This window comes from Cebidichthys violaceus, unplaced genomic scaffold (assembly GCF_023349555.1).
Source record: "Cebidichthys violaceus isolate CVI_PGR_0920_01 unplaced genomic scaffold, fCebVio1.0.p SCAF_73, whole genome shotgun sequence".
NCBI classification, from domain to species: domain Eukaryota; kingdom Metazoa; phylum Chordata; class Actinopteri; order Perciformes; family Stichaeidae; genus Cebidichthys; species Cebidichthys violaceus.
The window spans coordinates 571698-595060 of NW_027176957.1; the positions used below are offsets into that span (position 1 = coordinate 571698).

Genomic DNA, 23363 nt, shown 5'->3' on the forward strand with positions numbered 1-23363 from the left:
GGTGACAATGTGACGCTATTCAAGCGTGTTTCCAATCATGTGTCCACCGCTAGATAAGCTCACAGGGGAACAAAACATGGAGGAAACTATTCAATAGCATCAAAACTCACATGTCATACTTTCAGGGTACAAAAACCTTCCTCGTTTCCTAGTTTGTGTTTCCTTCGTGGCGTCTGATTGCGGCCCGCTCACAATCGCTTCCAAAAAAATCACAAAAGGCTGGTTTACTCTCGCTGCTCCTCTCCATTTGTTCTCCTGATTATCGCAGCGTCTTGATTTGAATTCTCGTTTCCCTTCCCTCCATTTTCTCCGGTGTGAGGCTTCGACGATGAGCGCAGGAATACGATGCGTTACGTTTCTTCAAATGAGCGACGGTAATCATAAAACAAAACACAAAAAGACGTCTGCGTGAGTCAAACTCGGAGGCCTCTTCAGCTTCTTCAGCTTCTCCTCGTACCTGTTTATGTTTCCTCAGTCTGAAAAAGGTCAAGGTGTTCTTCTTCTTCAGTTCTTCTCCAATTTTGGGACACTTCTCTCACTTTCCTTCCAGAGTGACGGACCGTCTTCCCTCCTCGTTACACAGAAGACGGTCTTGAGATCCAGACGACCAGAGCCGACGGGACGCGTCGATCTTTTTCTCCCGTTTTCCTCGTCGGAGGATCTTACCTTCTGAGATCTCGTTGTTCTCCTCGGCGCCGCCGCCGTCTTGTCTCCGCTGAGACTGAACCATCTCGACGCCCGATTGCTGAGCTGGAAGACAAATAGCGCAAAGAGTCTCCGTTAGTGAATCAACCAATAAAACAGGATGAAGGAATAGAACGTTGTGTCGTTGTTCTGTTTAAAGCTGCTGAAAGAAACGTTCTATTTGTGTTGACTTAGAATAACCCATGTGGACAAATGCAGACGGTTTCCAACCACATCGTAAAGATCTGCAGCTGCCAGACTCCCTTTAGAAAACCTCTCATTCTACTGCAGCAGGGTCGGCTCCCAGAGAGGAGAAGCTCTGCTCCTGGAGGAGGAGGAGGAGGAGGAGGAGACGCTGCCGTCTTTATAGTTATTCAGCACGTTTGTCTGATTTCTGCACAAAATCTGATGAAATCATGCAGGTTCACCAGAAACTCCTCCAGCTCAGACTCCAGCGGGGCCCTTGCAGAGACCGGGACCACCGTGGACGGACCCAGATCCTCCAGCAGAGACCGGTCCACCGTGGACAGACCCAGATCCGGATTCACCCGCAGCCTTGGACCTGCAGTCGGAGCTCCGGAGGGAGGAGGAGAGCTCAGCTCCCGGCAGCAGAAGCAGCGTCTCCTCCTCCTCCTCCTCCTCCTCCTTCTCTGGGAGCCAACAGCGACACCACACTGCTGGAGACTCAGGACGTATTGCTGGACCCGCTGGAGAGAAGGGAGGCAACGGGAGAACCAGAACCAGGACTGAGAGGGTCAGACTGTCAGACCCTGCTGCAGTAGAATGAGAGGTTTTCTAAAGGGACTCTGGTGCTCAGAGACACTCATCTCCTTCACAAGGACCAACAGAACCAAAGTATCATTAAGAACACCTCTATAGAAACATCAACACCGTATTTGCTTTGATGAATTAGACACAGTGTGATTAAAGTTTAGGTCCGGAGGATCTCAGTGAATCAACACGGATGCTTTTCTGTTTTCGACTCATATTTCATAAATACAACAAAACAAAACAAAAAACATTTGTCAGAACAAGAGTTCATGCAGTTGAGGACGCAAAAGCAACATCTCAGAAGAGTGTTGTTGTTCTGATCATCAGATTATCCAGATTATCATTTGATCGTGACGTCACCCATTGATTTGTGAACCGCCGTTATAAAACCTCGAGTTTGGAGATTTCATCGTCGCCATCTTGGATTACGGCCATCGCCGTGTTTTTTTTTGCGATCGATGAACGCAGGTGACCATATTTGTAACGCAGAGGACGTAGAGACCTGTCAATCACTGTGTAGCCCCGCCCCCTAAAGCATCCCCTGTTTATGGTGTGTTTGACTCTAAATGGAGCATAATGTACTAAATGAACATCATGCTGTATTGAAGAAGACTGTAAACTAGAGATTGAGACCATAAACTCATGTTTACAATGTTTACTGAGGGAATAAATCAAGAGAGAAGTAGAGTCATTTTAGACTAGACTTCTATACAACCAGAGGAGTCGCCCCCTGCTGGACACTAGAGAGAATGCAGCTTTAACACATGAAGCTTTGACTTCACTCATCACTTTACCCAAGGTGCTTTGAGGGGTCTGTCGCACCTGCAGTTACTAAGCAACCAACACCTGTGTGCTGCGATGACGATGACGAAGTTGCTACCAGGAAGCCTCACTGACTAAACCAAACGAAGATAATTGGATTTCCAGCACCATAAATTCTTCACTGTAGCTTCACTGCTCGGATTTTTATGTGACAATTTTGCTGACTTTTCCACTGGAGTTGAGACGTCCTGCGAACTAAAATGATTAAAGTCTCCTGCAGCAGCCTGGTATCTCCAGAAGAAAAGACAAAGATGTGGGCCAGCTCTGATTGGCTGTTCCTCGTCACATGACATTCATCATCACACCGCCACGGCGTTGCTTTCGGTTTTCAGCGCGTCTCCATAGATGACAATGGATTTGAAGCCGCAAAAAATCCATCGTTCCCCGTGGACGGTCCCTTGTGCGTCTTTAACTACCTTCCAGACCTGCCAGTGCTTGTATTTCGTATGTCCTGAGACATTGTAGTCACCAATGTCCAATCACTACCACGGTCTCCGTCCCCTTTCAGTCCCTTTTCCTGTGTGACAGTGGCTCTCAGGTGGTGTAAGACATGCGTAACATCTGCCAGCTGGTTTACTCCCAGAGGACCGCCGGTAAACCAGACGCTGTCTGTCGCAGCTGTTACCCTCCTTGGCTGCAGATAGAAGGGTTTTGGCGGCGGGCAGAATTTCTTTCTGGAGATGATACCGGGCAAACGAGCAGCTCCGACCCCCCTCAAACAGAGCAGCCCTCTCTCGAGTGGGTCTCTGCTATTGAACGTCAAGAAATACTTTTGACCACGGACAACGTAGTTGGGTCGTCTAATGATCGTAAGCTCGGGGACGTCTGGCTGGTGCAACGTTGTATCACCACTCTGACCACTGTTTGATGATAGGCTAGCATCACTCCTGTGCTTTCTTTATTATCTATATTTTAATGTTAGAGCGAGGAGAGACAAGGCTCACGGTAATAAAAGCACAGTGTCCGCCCGCTCAACCTGCTTCTAAATGGGCGTTTGTCATGCTAGAGTCTGTCCGATGCATAAAGTTCAGGACCAAAACAAGAAACAAAGCTTTTCCTCCGTGTATCACGGCGACGTCACCGGCGACTTTTCTGTGACGTTCAGACATTTTCAACTTGAGCAGACGCACAAAAAAGGCGGCGGAGCAAAGACACCTGGGTGCGGCGCCTTTTTCCCTCATCGGGAACAATTGAAAAAAGACGCAAAAGGTCGTCATGTGGACACGGACACCCGGTTTATCCACCAAATCTACGTACAGATCCGTTCACGAAATACTGGGCCACTTGCTGATGTATTCTGGTGCCCTGCCTCCTCACTAACAGACAGCACACGGTCATGTTGAAGTTGCATTCTCCAGTTAATGTCCTGACACAGCTCGACACGATCTTGCACTCCGGCGTACCGCTGTTGCCAACACTTATCATCATTATTGACAAGCTGTAAAAGGGTCTATAATGTGATATCACGCCATCTCTTCGGATTTGCAGAGCAGCGTGACATCCCGAACGCTGAGTCAAAGAACTTCCTCCACCCCGACGTGATGCATTTCTGGAGGAAACACTCCTGTGTGTGCATTACAAATCTTGTTTGAAAGGTGGATGTGTAATATATATATATATATATTTATTTATTTATTTTTCTCTGAAACACAGCATGAGGAGTAAATATCAGCAGGTTGCTGAATGTCAGTGAGTGAAACAGAGTGAACAACTCGTATGTTATATTTTTTGCACTCACGACCACAACAATGGTTGTCTGTGTTGCCGTTTGAATTCTTTCCCGCTTTGCTCAACTTGTCTCGCGCTTCGTCCTCCACCAAACACGCGGCGTCAACAACGTAAATGGCGGCGGCATCGCTGAACAATGCAGCAGTAAAGGCAGGACATATAGGAGTACAAACGTTCCAACACCAAGTCACGTAGCGCTGCTGTGTCGCTCTCTCTCTCTCTCTACCCGGGTTCAAACGTTCAAGCGCCGTTGCCCTCTTGGCCACACCTCAATCAGTGATGTCACAGCAGGTATTCTGCCAATCACAGCCGACGGAACACACCCCCGCTGTGACATCACTGATTGGGGCCAGAAGTGCAGCCTGATGTCACGTAGAGATCAGCTCATCAGAAGCTCTCTGTCGTCTGCGATTCACTGTGGCTGCCACCTTTTGCATCGCGGTGTCTTGAGGTCACTGCACTTTACTGACTCAACTTTTTGATTACATGGTGTCACGTCTGCGAGCCTCCAGTCTGAAAACAGCCTGAACTGATCTGGGAGCGTCAATCTGACGCCGCTCGTATCAGCCTTCAAAATCAGGCTACTTCCAATGGCAACCTCCGCCCAGACCCGGTTCTGCCAACTGAAGCCGATACGGAAGCGTCTTACAACTTGTATTCTCGCTACTGACCAGCAGGGGGCAACTCCTCCGGTTGCAAAAAGAAGTCCATACAGTTTTTGCAAAGCTCTCGAATAATAGTGTGACTCGTGCGCATGTAGGCATCAGCAGCAATATCCATGATGAAATGAACCACTGGTTGTCAAATGATGTTTGTCTTCTTCCGCGGAAGGGTCGCGTGATAGGACCGTCACGAATCAGGTAGGGACTCCGTTACTGCCTATCCAGACAATCCTGGAGTTTTCAAACTAAAACGAGCTTCGGCAGCGTTTCAAACGTTTTCATTTTAGGGCTTCTAAAAACGCCAGGATAGTGTGGAGGCAAAAACCTCAATCATCAGGGGAATCACTCAGGGTGACTCAGTGAAAGTCTCTCACCTTCATGTTTGGCCTGCAGAGGTTTGCTCTGCTGTCCTCCGTTGACAGCAACTACCTTAAAGCTGTATTCTTTAGAGGGGTCAAAGTCGTCGATGAGCAGCTTTGCTTCCTGCTTCGATACCTCAATCTCCTTTTGCTCTCCACCTGTTCCAAGGGAAGAGAAGGAGAAACAGTCAGCAGCTGAAGTCACGATGATCAGAGAGAAAAAACAGTTTCTGATTCATGTGCCGACCACACAAGGGAATCAGTTGTGAGATCCATTTAAGTATTAACGTAAGGATGAGAACAACAAACCCACGGCTATCAGTCAGTTTAAGGTTGAGTTCACACCCAGAATAATTTGTCAAGATTATTTGTAAGAGTAAAGACATCAGAATGCTAAGAGTAAAGACGTCTGAATGTTAAGAGTAAAGACATCAGAATGCTAAGAGTAAAGACGTCTGAATGCTAAGAGTAAAGACATCAGAATGCTAAGAGTAAAGACATCAGAATGCTAAGAGTAAAGACATCTGAATGCTAAGAGTAAAGACATCAGAATGCTAAGAGTAAAGACATCAGAATGCTAAGAGTAAAGACATCAGAATGTTAAGAGTAAAGACATCAGAATGCTAAGAGTAAAGACATCAGAATGCTAAGAGTAAAGACATCTGAATGCTAAGAGTAAAGACATCAGAATGCTAAGAGTAAAGACATCAGAATGCTAAGTGTAAAGACATCAGAATGCTAAGAGTAAAGACGTCTGAATGTTAAGTGTAAAGACATCAGAATGCTAAGAGTAAAGACATCAGAATGCTAAGAGTAAAGACGTCTGAATGTTAAGAGTAAAGACGTCAGAATGCTAAGAGTAAAGACATCAGAATGCTAAGAGTAGAGACATCAGAATGCTAAGAGTAAAGACGTCTGAATGTTAAGAGTAAAGACGTCAGAATGCTAAGAGTAAAGACATCAGAATGCTAAGAGTAAAGACATCAGAATGCTAAGAGTAAAGACATCAGAATGCTAAGAGTAAAGACATCAGAATGCTAAGAGTAAAGACGTCTGAATGTTAAGAGTAAAGACATCTGAATGCTAAGAGTAAAGACATCAGAATGCTAAGAGTAAAGACATCAGAACGCTAAGAGTAAAGACATCAGAACGCTAAGAGTAAAGACATCAGAATGCTAAGAGTAAAGACATCAGAATGCTAAGAGTAAAGACGTCAGAATGCTAAGAGTAAAGACATCAGAATGCTAAGAGTAAAGACGTCTGAATGCTAAGAGTAAAGACGTCTGAATGCTAAGAGTAAAGACATCAGAATGCTAAGAGTAAAGACATCTGAATGCTAAGAGTAAAGACATCAGAATGCTAAGAGTAAAGATGTCAGAATGCTAAGCGTAAAGACGTCTGAATGTTAAGAGTAAAGACGTCTGAATGTTAAGAGTAAAGACGTCTGAATGTTAAGAGTAAAGACGTCAGAATGCTAAGAGTAAAGACATCAGAATGCTAAGAGTAAAGACGTCTGAATGCTAAGAGTAAAGACATCAGAATGCTAAGAGTAAAGATGTCAGAATGCTAAGAGTAAAGACGTCTGAATGTTAAGAGTAAAGACGTCAGAATGCTAAGAGTAAAGACATCAGAATGCTAAGAGTAAAGACGTCAGAATGCTAAGAGTAAAGACGTCTGAATGTTAAGAGTAAAGACGTCAGAATGCTAAGAGTAAAGACGTCAGAATGCTAAGAGTAAAGACGTGTTAAGTTACTCTTTAAAAGGACAAAGCTGGCTTTATTGTGTCTTTTTATTATCAACAGAAAGAGACCGAAACCAACAATAAATTAATTTGGCTACAAATTGTAACGATTTACAATTTGTCTGATGTGTCACCCAGCACAAAAGCTTGTTCATGCAATATATTGAAATATATTCGAAACAACTTATTCAAACTCTCATCATCATTCACTCTACTTCCGATGTACTTTTCTCCTTGCAATTAAAAATAGCTGCTTCAGGACAATTTACATTCTCTGGCATCCTTTGAAATCGTTGCAGATTGTACTGTAGCATCGCAGAGATTTATGCTCAAATAACTTCAACAGAGGCGCTCGCAACACACCTGTTTTAGCAGCGGGAAGATCTAGAGTGCTAAAGCTCTTATTCCCGAGGGAGCCATTAAACCTGCAAACTGAACTTCATTCGTCTTCCTACGAGACGCCTTCACCCACTGCTGGTCAAACGTTACACGACTTGTGTTGTATGGAAATCGGAGAGACGTCCACACGGTGAATTGGGTAAGAGGTATTTTTTTTTTTTTAACACCTGACTTGCAGTTAAACTCTGCCGGCCTGGAAAAAACAACAACAAATGGATCAAAACGAGACAGACAGACTACAAGATGATGGAAAGCTGACGAGAAGTGAAGGGAACGAAAAAAGAAGGACGAGAGGAGGAAGTCAAAACATAAATTTGAAACTCCAAATCCAGCGAAACGGTAAATTTGCTGTTAAAAAAAAAAAAGCATTTAATCCAAAGATAACACATACTTCCACCTTCACAGAGCCGACAGCACTGTATCTCTCCAAGCACAAGACAGCTTGACTTCTGACTCACGCTGAGGGCAGACGTACACCTGCAGGAGCGTGAATCACCGTCTACTGGACCTCAACTGAACCGCAGCGGACGCCTTTATCGCTCAGGCGTGTGAGCTGCTCTTTAATGTGGCAACGATTGATTTTAGCGAGCGAGGCTTAAAATGGCTTCCTGCCGAGCCTCAGTACGCTCGAGACGGTAAACTACGAAGTATACTATCAAGTATTTGACATAAAGTGAGTTTTTGAGTGGCTAATAAACCCTTTCGCACTACCTCAGGGTACCTCAGAGGAGCGGGCTCAAATGACTTATCAAAAAACGTCACCTCCAAAACTTCGAGATCCGAGGCTCTACGAAGTTACAAAAATCGGCAAAGCATTTTGAGAGACGGAGAGGAAACGTTAACAGCTTAGCTTAGCCGTATGCTAACCTCCTCAGAAGGCTAAACAATTAGAGAGATGAGCAGAAATGTTGACTAACGGGCCAAACTATTAAGAGAGATTAAGAGGCGGCCTGCTGTCGCTGCTTGTTCTCTGGAACTGATGGAGCACGAATGCACGGTGGAATCACCGAGCTCATTAGCAGACAGCTGGCTACTTAGCTAGCTTGTTAATTCCGCCATGCTTCTATGCAACAGAAAGTCACGTGAACGACAATGTCATTTAACTAAAGCTATAGCTAGCCAGGCATCCTCTCTGTAGCATGTAGCGGTGGGCTAACATGGTCCCATTGGTATATGCTAACTTTCTCGACCAACACTCGTGGTCCAGAGAATAATAACCGTGATTTATCGACCCGTCACTCGAACCCACCACACCAGACTAGCGTTCTACATAACCCTAACCACTTCACACACCGACCACACCTCTCGACCTTCTCTAACAGCTTCAAACTAATTCCAAAATATGCCGAAAATGTCATATTTGAAAGGAGACAGCAGGATCGCTTATTAAACAAGAAAAAAAAAGAAACATTTAGAAAGCCTCTGGCGTCGCAGAGCGAGGAGAGCTGAGATTAACTTTATTAAGGCCCGAGGTGACGACAGCGCTCCCCGGGTCCGGACCTTTGAGTCCACCCGCTCCACCGAGCGAACAGCTCTGATATCAGGCGACGCGACGCAGCCGGAGGGAAACAAAGTTAAAAATAAAAGGAATAAAACCCCAAAAATATGAACCAAACGTAATAAGGAGTCTAGAAATCAAATCAATACATATAAAATATATATGCTTTCAGCATCTCATGCTGCCAAATGTGCTTGGCTGTCGTAGCAGCAGAAGGTTTGGCAGAAGTCAGCAGTTTACAGATTGACTCAGAAGCGTAGGTTTCCACTTCCTGTCTATCGTGTCCACAGATATATTGACTGAGAAGTCCAAGATCATCACATGCAAATTAGTTTAAGAGTTTTGGGGATGAAAGAAAAGTGCCAATAAGTCTTCTTTGTGATAAAAAAAATTAAATGTATCATTTTTTTTGCCTCCTGCTCAGTTCTTTTAATTTTTTTGCTGCTGCAGCAGAATAAACGTCCCCGTTGGGATCGATAAATCTTCTTACATTGTCAGTTATCAAAGACGGTTTCTTTATGGAAAAAAATTAATTGATTAAAAAAAAAAAAAAAAATCTACTTTCCACCATCTGCTCCGTCAAAAAGATCTGACAGCACAAAAACCTGCTCCATAAAGTCTGGAACCACAAAAGAGTTTCTTCTACAGTCAGACGTCAAAACATTGCTCTGTTGAAATATGAGTCATGGCTTTATTTCAACCCCCCGGCTCCATCACTGCTTCTCCACATTCACTACATTCTGAAGCCAGCGGCCTCTGGTGAGCAGATGATGGTCCACGTCATCCAGAAGACGTGCAGCCATCCCTGCTCTTCCAGTTACTTTTTTTATTTTTTATTATTTAATTAAAACTATAAGCACTAACCCCCCCCCAAAAATGGTAGCATGTTGCAAAGCCAGCTGTGTGGGCACCGAGCTGTTGGTGAAAATGTTGGAGTCAGTTTGAATATATGTTAAAGGCTTTAGATGAAGCTCATCAGCAGAAACATGTAACACCAACACTGAAGCTCAGCTTCAACCTGGAGATCAGGAGTCAGCAGACGAGCAGCTTCAGTCTCTCCCCCTGCTTCACTTCTTATTTATCTACAACCAACATCCGTTTCTTCCATTTCCTCTCTCTCCATGTCTCCTCAACTCCCTCCTTTATTCTGCCCTCCAGTATCTCCCTCTTCTCATATGTCCCCACCCCCCTCCTCACTGTATCTTATCTGACATTTCCTCCATTACTGCGATCAAACAGACGGACGAAAAAGCTGCAGGTTTACTTTCGCCCGCCGAGCAGCACCGCCGGCGGCCGAGGCTGACTTCACCTCCAGACTTCGGGTGAGTCGGTGCATCCGGCAAAGTGTGGAGGTAAATAGAAGGACATGGAGTGAAGTCTGAACCTCTGGTAACATGTTCAAGCTCCCAGTTTCATTACGCAAACCTCCTGAATCTGAAATCCTTTCTTATCTCTTGGTATAACAGAAACGTGTTTCCTAAAAAAAGAACAGCCAAAGACGTCAGCAGCCCTGTTGTTGGGTCAGTACGGCAACATTAAACCTACCCGACCACGTATTAATGGTTATTATATATATATATATATATATCGATCTTCATATTCTACTTCATATTCTGTGTGGGGCGCGTTTCTCTCTTGACATTGTTCTGGTCCGGTACCAACTACCTTGGAGCACCAGCAGCTCAGCTCACAACAGTCTCTGCTCAGTCCTGTTCACTGCTTAGAGTTCAGAAACTGTTTGGATAAAAACACGTCAAAGTACGAGTCTATCACTCACGATCAATCGGTGCGTGAGCAGCTATCGTGACCCGACGTTGGCAGTGTTTGAGTAGATCTCTGCGGAGACCTTGGCTTTCACTTGAGGGAACATTTGGATACTAGCCACCAATATTGCCACATGACATCATCATCATTAGTGAGTTGTGATTCAGAGCGGGTTTTGAAAATGACCTCAACTGGACCAGATATTCCTTCCTGTCGTCCTCCGTGTGTCGGTGAGTAAATCTCTGTCTCACACGGTTTAATGCTTCTTTACTGTACTGAGTATGTGAGTGAGGGACCTCTTCTGGACCTCACACCTTACTTTGGGTAAACCTTCTTTTTTTTTTTTTTAACTGTGCTATAAACTCAAGTCCTGAACCAAACAAAACAAATTCTTGACGCTTTTCCCGTCACCACACATTTTGCAGCTGTTCATGCAGCTGCAAAATATAAAAATAACTCGTCGCCTTCTTCAGCTGCACAAGATGACCGGGAGAGAAAAGAAAGAAAAGGCTGATCACAAATATATATTTCAAACGTTTCATCACAGCTATGAAAGAGTGAAGAAAGCTAAAAAAAACACTCCCGTCTGCAATAAAGTACCCTGAGCATTCTAGACTTGTAACAGCAACGCGCCCGTTCTACACGTTTTCAACTTCTATATGCAAATGAGCAGCACCCAAAATGAGCCTTGAATCACAAGGACGAGGAGGAGGAGGAGGACGAGGAGGAGGAGGAGGAGGAGGAGGAGGAGGAGGAGGTGCCGCGAGCTCGTCAGAGACCTGAAGTCTGAGCGGAGTGTTGAATTAGTCCTCCTGAGCTTTGAAATCCAGAGGAGTTAACGGGCGAAAACCTCCGGTTCTGTGGAAGTGTCTTAAAAGCTGCATTCTCTCTAGTGTCCACCAGGGGGCGACTCCTCTGGTTGTATAGAAGTCTAGTCTAAAATGACTCTACTTCTCTCTAGATTTATTACTATAAAGGCGATTAAAAATGGCACCCATACTTTCCGTTCATTGCAAACAAAAGCCGACGCCCGGTTCCAGAACTTTCCGGCATTTTTGAAAAGTTAACGTTTGAGGCCCGAGAAGCAAAACAAAGAGAGCCGCAGCCAACCGATGAACCGGTCTCTACTGCAAGCAGCGCCGGTGTCACTTTACGGCCCGCACAGGTTCACCTGGCTGGAACTATGCACTCAGAGGCTGATCTTTGTTACACCGTCGTGGCTTGAACTTATATTTAGTCTCACACCCTCATTGGTATTTAACTGGGTCACAATCACGTGTCGGAGTGGTTGCGCTCACTCGCTCACCTGCTCACAGCCCCACTAGAACTGACACCTGGAGTGAATCCAATCACTGACAAAAATACCTTCCGTTGCTCATAAACAACACTCCGGTAGCTCCGCAAACTTCTTCGGAAGCCTTTCAACAATGAATCCAAAAAGTCCAAAATGCACCTGAACGGCCCCGCTACGACGTGACAGAGTGAATTATGAACCAGCATGCAGGTGAAACCCAAAAAAAGAGGCAGATATGTTCTCCCTCGGGGGGGGGGGGGGGTTCAACTCCTCTGTGCATAACTAGAATTTTTGTCCCAACAGCAAAAGTCAAACGCCAAACAGTAAATATGATTTGTGAACGGTCAGAAAGCGCATAAACCTGCATTCTGTAGGTTATTCTTTCACAACAAATCCCTCCGTCCTGCTCATCACGTGGCGGGTTACTGCCGAGGAGCCCTTGAGCGAGGCACCCAGACAGCCAATCCATCACGGAGGCTCAGCTCCCAGGTGTGAATGACAACCACCTTGTGATGGTCGCGTGACAGAGTGAATTATGAACCAGCATGCAGGTGAAACCCACATGAAAAAAAAGAGGCAGATATGTTCTCCCTCGGGGGGGGGGGGGGGGGTAGACCCCCATCAGATCTCCACCAGACCCATCGGGTTTAAACTGGAAGGCTTCTGCAGAGAGCAGAGCTCCACCGGCTCTGAACCACCACCCCGACCAGAGCCATGAACCACAGGAGCTTCATCGTTTGGGTTTCATTTCATCGTTTGGGTTTCATTTCATGGTCCTTATGCTTCGTGTTTATTACGAATGAATCACACGACACAAACACGTCTAACAGAATCAGTATGCGTCCTGTTGATACTGGACGTCTGGAGGAACATGGGTTCTGGAGCTCACCTGGTCGTGTGGAGTAAACAACCTTGTAGCTTTCAAACTGTCCTTTCGGCTCTTTCCACGACACGTGCAGCCTGGTCGGGCTCAGGATTTTGGCACGAAATCTCCGCGGCGATGAAACTGGACAGAGAAAAAAAAAAAACACAACGAAATAAAACAACTTCACGCAATAACTGTATGTAAATATTTGAATGAATGAATGAATGAATGAGAGATCCCTGTCATGCATCGTCCAAACCACACATGTATTTATCTCATTATTAGAGGATTACATCCATAACGATGGGAGGAGTTCAAGTCTGTTCAGTCAGTACAGATACAATAAGAAGCTTTGGGTTATGATTCCCAACAGATCATACGTCTGCTCTCAAACTCCAAAAGATCCATAACAGAGGTTTCTTTGCTTCAACGTCTCATTATCCTTTAAATCGCCTACAGTGTTTCACAGAATCTGTGACCGGAGCTTAAAGTTAGACTGAACTCCCTCCAGAGTTATGGCGGCGTAGAGGCAGAGTCGCTCCATCTGTGTTTTAGGAAGAGGAAGAAGAGGAAGAAGAAGAAGGATACATTGTATCTCATCCGAGCAGGAGGATACACATCAGAGAGATTAGCTTCGCACAGATGTCACATAAAAAAAAAAAAAAAAGCAAAGTCCCAATTCTCCTCCTCATCCTCCTCCTCATCCTCATCTTCATCCTCATTGTGCTCGTCTCGGTGGGGAGACGACAGGTCCTCTTCTGTGTTCCACTTACCGGCGGCATCAAAGCGACGCCTCTGCCTCTCATCCTGATTAGATGTTGCCCCCCCCCCTCTCTTTCTGCATCCTTCTCTTTTATTCATTTTCTCAACCCCCCCCCCCCCCCCCCCCCCGCGTCTCTCCCTCTTTCTATCTGATCCCTCTCTCCTCGTCCTCGGCTCATTTTCTTTCCTGCGTCTTCGTGCTTTGAAATCGTCGTCGTCGTCGACGACGGGGGGGAGGAGGAGGAGGGAGGGATGAAGATGAGGATGAGGGAAAAAAAAGTAGTGAATGTGACTTCCTTTTTTTAAACTGCAAGGAGAGAAAGAACAAAAGGGCACCAAAGGGAAAGACACTGGAATAGCATCTGTTTACTATTCCTCTCCAGTCCTTCGGCAGGAGCGACTACATCCGGCGAGCAAACACGCTTTACAACGGCCTCACGGCGAACAGAGGAGGAGCGCTGAGTGCTTTCACATGAAGACACGGGTTAGAGTAAGGCCGATGTAAAGCACCCACACACACACACACACACACACACACACACACACACACACACACACTTCCAGGGTCAACAACCACAACACCCTGTCATTTCCACACCGGCAGAGCCAAACCCCAGATGATGATCATCATCTACGCATTCCCCACAATCTAATCTGGTTAACGCCGCAAAGAAAAGAAAAGAGTAAAATATGAAATCCACAAACTGGCTCCTGTGTTTGTGTCCTCGTTCTGAGGTGAGCCACCTTCTGGTCGAGCTCTGATGCACGACAAACACGGAGGCTTAAAGGGACGGTTCACCCGGAACTAAACACATGTTGGGTTTGCGTCGCCCCGCTCGGAGCAGCATGCAGACACGTCTCTCCAAGTGACGCAACTTTAAAACATTAACAGATTTGGACACGAATCAGAAGAGGGTGTTTTCTTTACTCCGCTTCCCTGCAGCTCTTCCCACAATGCAGCCGGTGAGAGCGATCGACACTCGCGTAACGGTGAACCGCCTCTTCATGCGCGTCGTTATGTGCAGCAGGCTACTCATGTGGGCATGCAGAGAAAACTTCAAGTTCAGCACAAGGAAGATTAATCCTGATTTCAATGGAGGGAATGTGAAGCCGGCGCATTCAACAGCAGGCAAATATATTTATACACACACACACACACACACACACACACAGAAGGAATACTGTACCAATTATCTCACCAACCTGGGGATGAGAACGAGGCCTGCGTGGGATTTTCGGCTCACGGTTTTAGCTTTCTGTCTCGGAAACAAAGGACGTTCTCTCGTCTGGAGAGAGCTGCTCAAATCCCAAATGATTCGAGAGGCACATTTCTGTTGCACCTCTTTGTTTGTTGAAGTACAAAATGTGAAATGTGTTGATTTGTTGTGTGAGTGCATCCACGTGTGTGTGTGTGTGTGTGTGTGTGTGTGTGTGTGTGTGTGTGTGTGTGTGTGTGTGTGTGTGCATGAATTATGTATTGTTAGTCCGCAACGGGAGGCAACTGTATTTTGGTGCATGCACATAAAAAAAAATAAAAAAAAAATCCATGTAGCTTTGGTGGTTGTTTTTTTTTATGCCGGTTCCTTTGCAGCACTACACACACACACACACACACACACACACACACACACACACACACACACACACACTCTCATTCACAGAAAGCCACGGTTCTTCCGTGAGATTGTATTTTCGCGTGGAGGCGAGTCTTGGATGCTGGAGACGGAGAGCCTCTCCTGCAGAGATGAGAACTTAATTCTCATCTATTTTTCATGGAGGAGTCTTGTGCAAACAACAGAGCCGACTGCCGACTGGAGGGTTTGGAGAGGTGTCCGTCACACACCCAGCCCAACTCCTCAAACGTTAGGAGCTGGAGCTTTGAATTATTAGTGAAAGCAGAAGAATCCAGAGGACATTTTTAGGTGAAGGGACGACGCCGAGCTGAGTTATAGAAGACAATAAAACTCTCGCTGGCGAGTCGCCTTGAAGGGATGATGGAAGGTTCTCCCGACTGAAGACTCACTTTTCTTTTGCAAACATGTCTTTTATAGAGAGACCCGTGTTGTCATTGCCGAGAGCAGAATCTCTTAAAGATGCCACACAGAGCATCACAACATTAATTAAGTATCATCACATTACATTTCACAGATCAACACACACACACACACACACACACACACACACACACACACACAGTTTGTTCCACAGCAAACTAAGAAGTGAAGCTTTCACACTTTCTGCTGACGGAGGAGGTCAAAAGGCATTTTTCCCGCTTCGTATGAAAAAATTGTCTTCTTAATATGGAAAACCAATTATTTCTGTATTTCATACGCTGACGATCTCTCCCTTCTGATTACGCTCACTAGAATGTCAGCGGCTCTCTGAGTGGAGCCCGCCGTGCACCAAGATGTGACCTAGAAACAAAGAGCCGCTGACACTTGACCACATTCCTCTTCTGCCGTTTCCCCTTCAGGTACGGAACCCTGCTGCAGGTACGGAACCCTGCTGCAGGTACGGAATCCTGCAGGTACGGAACCCTGCTGGTACGGAATCCTGCTGGTACGGAACCCTGCTGGTACGGAATCCTGCTGGTACGGAATCCTGCTGCAGGTACGGAATCCTGCAGGTACGGAACCCTGCAGGTACGGAATCCTGCTGGTACGGAATCCTGCTGCAGGTACGGAATCCTGCAGGTACGGAACCCTGCAGGTACGGAATCCTGCTGGTACGGAATCCTGCTGCAGGTACGGAATCCTGCTGGTACGGAACCCTGCAGGTACGGAATCCTGCAGGTACGGAACCCTGCAGGTACGGAATCCTGCAGGTACGGAAACCTGCAGGTACGGAATCCTGCTGGTACGGAATCCTGCTGCAGGTACGGAATCCTGCTGCAGGTACGGAAACCTGCTCGGAACCCTGCTGCAGGTACAGAACCCTGCTGCAGGTACAGAACCCTGCTGCAGGTACAGAACCCTGCTGCAGGTAGGTCTTCCAGATACTCGAGAAGCCGGAGCTGGAACCCTTCCTTTGACCTTTAACGGGTTTCATGACAGGTGTCGTCACGAGAGTAACTCAAGACATCAAGTCATGACTAAATGACTTTTCTATGAGTGGTTAGAAAGCGATCCGCCTGCTCTGCGTGTTCCATTTCTTTTTGTTGGAAAACACGTGAACTCATCCGACTCCTGAGACTACCGGAGAGCCACACAGCCGGGGGGGGGTTCTCGGTGGAAGCTCTCCAAAGCGGATCGTAACTCCTCGGCTCTCCTGCCGGGTCGCCGGTGTAGCCGAGGCACTCTGTGGCCTCTTCGCTCAGGAATGCTGCGGTTGCCTTTCAGCTTGAGAACTCTGGACAAAACCTGGCAAGCGGTCCTCATTGTGACGGACTCATTGTGCCGCACAAAAGGGGGGTCGGGATGTAGCTTCACCGGGGCCAATTAGAGGCTTCAGACGGACTGGGGGAACATTTTCGTGGAGGCAAACATATTCTGACACAGATGCTTTGGTCATTTATTTAAGTAGAAAGGTGAAATATTTGGTGCATTTTTTTGGGCCAATCAGAACGCAGGACACCAACGTCGTACATGTAGGTCCTCACTACCCGAAGGCTCGCTCGTTCACCGTTCAACCCTCTAACCGGGTACTATGATCGCGGCACCGTGCCGGCAGGCTCTCCACCGGCAGCCCCCCCCCCCCCCCCGAGCCGGTTCAGCCTCGTTTCAAGTTCAACGCCGCCAACGAACCCTTTAGAAGTTGGCGGATCGTAACCGTGTTCGAGGCGCAGCAGAATGCGCTCAAAGCGAATCTTTTTGGCGCGTTCCTTTCATTCATTCATTCATTCATAAGATCGTGAATATCAACCGTCATCCTACGTGATGAGAGGAGGATGAGATTGTTAACGGAGAGGACCGCGTTGAGGAGACGCATCTCTGCTAATGTGTTAATTACTGAAGAAGTTCAATATGGTGACAGACGATGTCAGCATGAGGCCAGACGACAGAGAGAAGAAAGAAGAAAACACGAGGAGCTAAAACACACAAACGCTGAGTAACAGATGTAGAGCAGCAAAAGAGAGATTCAGTTTAATACACACATTAAGCCCAAATGTTTGTTTTTAATCTAAAAAATGTAATTAGGAAACGGTGTGGATTGGAAAGCTGCAACCTGAGCTGTCATTAGCATGCCCCTTTGAACACTTCTCCAAACAAATGAGTACTTTAAACACGTGTGCAGTATAATTACAGAGTGTTCGTCTAGCAGACAGTAAAAATACATTTTCTCATTATGATGCTTTTTCACCGCGAGACAGAATTATTGAGGGTAAAGAAACATTCAAAAAACAAAAGGGACCGTTTAAATAAAAACACCTCAACAGATAAAAGTCAATGTCTTCGGAGCAAAGCTGCTCATCACAGCGTGCCTCAGAAGCTGAGCATAAAACCAGATGAGGTGCAGAGGATGATACCTGCACCTCCACAGCAGGACCACGATGAGGGTTCACAGGGTCAGCAGTGAGCTCAGCATGTTTACCATGAGATGAGTGGTGGATAATAATAATAATAATAATAATAATAATAATAATAATAATAGGCCCTGTTTGGCACCGTTTGTGGAAAAAGTAAATGAGGTTGTTCATAGCTCTGTCTGTCAATTAACCCGGAACCCTGCTGGAGACAGCGAAAAGGTGAAGCTATAGGAAGTCCTGCAACCCTGCTGAGCTTCATGATGGGAAACCCTAGGAAACCCTCTAAGATACATAATGGGAGGCCCGAGGAGTCCATGATCAGCACCATAACAGGAAGCCCTTGGAAACCCTGCTATGCACCGTGATGGGAAACCCTTAGAAACCCTGGGAAGCCCAAAAATTGAGAAACCAGGGGAAGCTTGGTTTGGCTCTGTGGGAGAAAGCCTTCGCTGACCATTTATCTTCGACTACGTCATGGAAACTACCGCTTAAACCCGAGCTGATGGAGGAACATCACGGCCCTGCTCAGCCGTACGATGAAAAGAAAACCTTTTGTTTAAAAGGATGGCTTCAGCTTCTAGCGGTGCCACCGTGGGACGTAGTGGCCTAACGGACCGTAGTTGATCGGTACGGATGGGTGGGGTTGGGTGGTGGAGAGGATTTGTTCGGGACGGTGGAGCTTTGTACACCAGATAGCTAAACAACAACAAACACAAAGTGACTGTCAGCCGATGTGGCTCACAGACAACCGGGACAAAAGACCCGTGGTTAGTCCTGTAGGACACCGTTAGGAAGCACAACGTTAGCCGTATCCGGTCCTGGGTATCCGTGTGATAGACCGCCCCCTAGTGGCCTTGTGGACCCTGTTGGTCCCTTGAGTGGAAAGCAGGCTAGAGGAGGTACTTACCTTGACCCCGCGCCGGCTGAGGAAACAAGGAGACGAGAACGAAGCCCAGCAGGCCGAGGCTCAGCCCGACTGAGAACCGCATCCTGGAAGCAGCAGACTGAGGGAGGGGGGGGCACGACAACACCTGGAGGAGAGGGGAGGAAGAAGGTGAGAGGGGAGGAAGAGGAAGAGGAGTAGGAGACGAGACGAGGGAAGGGAAGGAAGGTGGTGAGGGCAGATGGAGCGAGGAGAGAGGAAAGGAAAGAGCAAGTTGGGTGACGAACGGGGGGGGGGGGGGGGGGGGAGCAGGAAGGTGTCAAGGAGGAGAAGGAAGAGAAGGGAATGTGTGAGGGAGGTTGAAGGAGATAAAGGGAAGAGAGGAGCAGGGAGGACAAGGAGAAAGAGGAGATGAAGGGATTTAAACAGAGAGAGAGAGAGAGAGAGAGAGAGAGAGAGAGAGAGAGAGAGAGAGAGAGAGAGAGAGAGAGAGAGAGAGAGAGGACTCAGATTCTCTACTTGGCACTTCATAAATTATCCGAGAAGATTATGTTGCAATATTATGACATTCAGATGTGAGCTTGAATCTATTCTGGTCTTTGTTTGTTCCGCTCCAGACGAACAGTAGATGTGTTGTTTTTCACCGCTGTAAAGTCTGAATAAACATGAACAGGTAAAAAAATAAATAAAAATAGGTGATCGTAAATATGAACAGATATATATTTCACCTCCGCCCCTCGATGATGTACGGACTTGTTCGCTCACACCACACATTTTATGAGTCCTCCCCCATAACGAGCATCTTATTATGACACACTCGGGCGTTTGAGTCAGGCAACTTATTAATCCTCAATAATTTATTGACACGACGGGACGGTTACACGCCAGACGAGCTCTGCTTGTGGTAATAAAAACAGATTTAGGATTATAGGTGTGTGTGTGTGTGTGTGTGCGCGTGTGTGTGTGTGTGTGTGTGTGTGTGTGTGTGTGTGTGTGTGTGTGTGTGTGTGTGTGTGTGTGTGTGTGTGTGTGTGGAGAGAGCAGCCCCGTCTCAGTGCACCTTGAGAACAAAAAAACAAATCACTAGGATATGCATGAAATAGTCCCTTCGGGGGCTCAAGCAGCGTGACACTGCAGTGAGTTCACGAGCTCGTTATTTCTATAACTCCTATAATAAACACGCAGAGAGAATCCGCTGCGGCTCGTCCGCGTCCTCGTACCTGGTCGGTCACTCTCACTTTAACAAGGTGCCGTAGTGAACACCTGCACCCTCCAGATGTTTGGTCAGATCACGTCACACATCGCTGCTAAAACCTACTTTTAGTTCTTGGTGAATAAAAACAGCCGGAAGTTGTTGGTTTTTTTCTCTCACCTTAATTGAAATGAGCTCAGGTGAGATCTGCACGTTGCGGCACGAGGTGGAGAGAGAGAGAAAAAAAAAAGGTTCCGCGGATCTTTACAAGCTGTAATATTTGGGTGCAGATGTGTGCAGATGTGAGAACCGAGAGCAGCCGTACCTTCTCGGATCAGACGTGTAGCTCCGCCGCGCGCTCTCTCTCTCCTCCGGACAAAAGCTGAACCAGGAGCTCACTTAGTCCGCCGACAAGCGACTCTGATCCCGATCCACGCTGTTCAACAACTCTCCGCTCCTGCGACTCACCAGCAGACAAGCTGGAGCGAGTGGGACACCTCACTACCGGTAAAGCATTTCAAAATAAGATCCACGCTGACGAGCCAACCCCCCCCCCCCCCCCCCGCCACACACACACACACACACACAAAATCAGTGCTGCTAATGACAATATGAACATTTCAAAATAAAGTACTTTCTTTTCTTGCTATTCTCTACATCTATTAAATATGTAAACGTGTCAGACAGCTGTAGCACTTAGTTGATTTACAAATCAAGGTTTTTGCATAAAAAAACAAACAAAAAGCTTTTTATCAAATAAATGAAGTAACACCCTGCTTTACATTAATGCATGAGTAAACAATAATATAATGATATATATCAGTTTAACAGTCACAGCACATTTTCTGCATTAAGTATATATTAATAATCAGGAATATATAGCCTACTTAAAGCATTAAAAGTAGTAGTTCCTGGATATGCATACTGGAAGTATAACTGGCAACCTCTGAGATGTTCTTTTAAATAAATGTCTGTTAAGTCACAATTAAAAATTAAATTAACATTTGAATAGCCCGATATCAGGAATTTGCCTCAGATTGCTTTACGAATCTGTACAGAACACAATATGATGGAAGTATTGCAATATTTATATATATATATATATATATATATATATATATATATATACATATATATGTGCAGTATTGTGGCGACAAAAAAAAAGCTGCATTACAATGTGTTCTCCATCGTATTCACAGTTAGCTCACATATCAACAAAGAAACTTCAGATTACTAAACTCTACTCAATATTTAAGAAACATTTTCACACTTTTACTGACAGCAGACTAAAGTATTTCTACCTTTATTTATTACCTTTCTGCACATATGGATTCATTTGACAGGTTTACATAAATTCGAGATTTTTCCTTTTTTCTTCTTTTAATTTGAAGGCAGACTTTCCTTACTTCCGGGGTCTCTCTCGCTGTCTCTGGCCAGCCTAACGCTGCTGGTCTCTCAGTTGAGACTTGCAGGGTGTTTCCCGCTTCATTCACCGTGCAGCCCTGCAGCTATTCATTCCTTCTCCCTGCTTTAATGCGAGGCGAGGCAGCAGAAAGAGACGTGTTGTGAAAAGCAGCCCCGGTGTGTGTTTGCGTGACCTCTGGGCTGTTTACTGTACGAGTGCTGCAGGGCTGCTTTTAATACGCCTCTCTCTCTCCACCACTGGGCAGGTGTTGTACAACATGAAGACTACAGAGTCAGGCTCATGGGAGAAGAATGGAAACAATCTGTTTCACAACAATTTGTGCTTTGAAAAGGACAATTTTCTCCCTCAAGTTCATAGTTGGGTTACAAAAATGTCACAAAAGACACTTTAAAAGTCCCTTTTAAATTCATGTTATTATGTAAATGTGTCCCAAAAAAAGCCTTTTGTCCCTGTTTACGTCTCCATGTTAAAAAAGTCAAACTTTAGTTTTTTTCTAGGTGATTCAAACACAAACACTACAACACTTTCACCATAATTTGCCTTTTATTGTAATGTCTGTGCTTCGTCATCATAACATAATGGGTCGTGAAATCTTTGAAATCAGGTCGACGAGCTTTTAGATGTAAGTCTTCTTGTTAATCAGGGTTAACATCACGCTACATTTACGACACCACGGCAACATTTAAACGTTCAGCAGATCCGTCATTTTATCCCCTTTTCTCCCATGATCAGGAAAACTGTAATTTTGATATGAGATCACTGTGGTAGAAGGCTGCCGTCTTTAAGAAAACATCCACATCTGAGGTGAATTGATTGTATTCATTGGGAATAATCGTACCAAAACACTCCAGTGGTCCATTAGAGCGCTGCAGGAATGAGTCCTAAAGCACAGAAGTGAGTCAGCATTTTTCATACTTCCGGTTCCATCGTCTCAAAGTCAGTGTGTTTTTTGGTGTGTTTGGTTAGATGCAAGAACAAACCTGGCTTTGGTTGACGCGATAATATATAAATCCCACTGCTCTTCTTGGCAAGACGCACCCTGTGCAGCATTCAAGCGCTACGATTGGCCAGGCTGATTTGCTGCTCGTGGTGGAGTTCCTTCATAGACTAACGTGAAGTCAGGTGACCGTGGTGGAGTTCCTTTATAGACTAACGTGAAGTCACGTGACCGTGGTGGAGTTCCTTCATAGACTAACGTGAAGTCACGTGACCGTGGTGGAGTTCCTTTATAGACTAACGTGAAGTCACGTGACCGTGGTGGAGTTCCTTTATAGACTAACGTGAAGTCACGTGACCGTGGTGGAGTTTCTTTATAGACTAACGTGAAGTCACGTGACCGTGGTGGAGTTCCTTTATAGACTAACGTGAAGTCACGTGACCGTGGTGGAGTTCCTTCATAGACTAACATGAAGTCATGTGACCGTGGTGGAGTTCCTTTATAGACTAACCTGAAGTCATGTGACCGTGGTGGAGTTCCTTTATAGACTAACATGAAGTCATGTGACCGTGGTGGAGTTCCTTTATAGACTAAGGTGAAGTCACGTGACCGTGGTGGAGTTCCTTTATAGACTAACGTTAGCTATTATTTTTTGTTATTGTGCTATTTTTGTTGTTTTGACCTGCCAAAGGACTACAGATGTGAATTAGCTTAAAGCTATAATCTGGTACGGTGCATCAAATGGTGACATTTATGTTTTAAACTTTACATAATCTCTTTTATTAAAAATAAAAAAGTATATATATACATATAAAATAATATATAATATATAATATATATATATATCTTGCTGAAGAAAATGTGAAGCTAACGTCCTGGAATGCTAGCATATTAGCATGCGTGTCTTCGATCGCCTCCCCCTCCTCTTAAAGCCACAGCGTCGTCCTCGTCTCTGAGGTAGCGCTGAGTGAAGAACGGGGCGTCAGTCTCTCTTCACCTCGGCTTTGTTTGCTGACCGTGTCGCCTTTAACCAGCGGTGGAATTGGAGGCCTCTGAAGTCTCTCGGATTACCATACTCATGAATATGTAACAGCAGAATTCCAGAATTCTG

The 23363-nt window shown here is 45.7% G+C and overlaps 1 protein-coding gene across 8 annotated transcripts in view; it reads right to left on the minus strand.

The window, feature by feature from the left end:
* Positions 1-20336, minus strand: part of LOC137892010 (collagen alpha-1(XIV) chain-like) — a 135696-nt gene extending 115360 nt beyond the window's left edge. For 5 of the 8 annotated variants that reach the window (XM_068736898.1, XM_068736896.1, XM_068736893.1 and 2 more), the window contains exons 1-3: positions 12612-13440; positions 5042-5185; positions 667-750 (exon numbers count right to left, since the gene is read on the minus strand). In XM_068736898.1, coding sequence (XP_068592999.1) covers positions 667-750; positions 5042-5185; positions 12612-12837 — 454 coding nt within the window. In that variant the 5' untranslated portion in view covers positions 12838-13440. Of the gene's footprint in view, positions 1-666; positions 751-5041; positions 5186-12611; positions 13441-18721; positions 18846-20069; positions 20181-20214 lie in introns of those variants that run through there. The other 3 variants (XM_068736897.1, XM_068736894.1, XM_068736895.1) reach the window with 2 other exon arrangements.
* Between the last annotated feature and the right edge of the window lie 3027 nt (positions 20337-23363).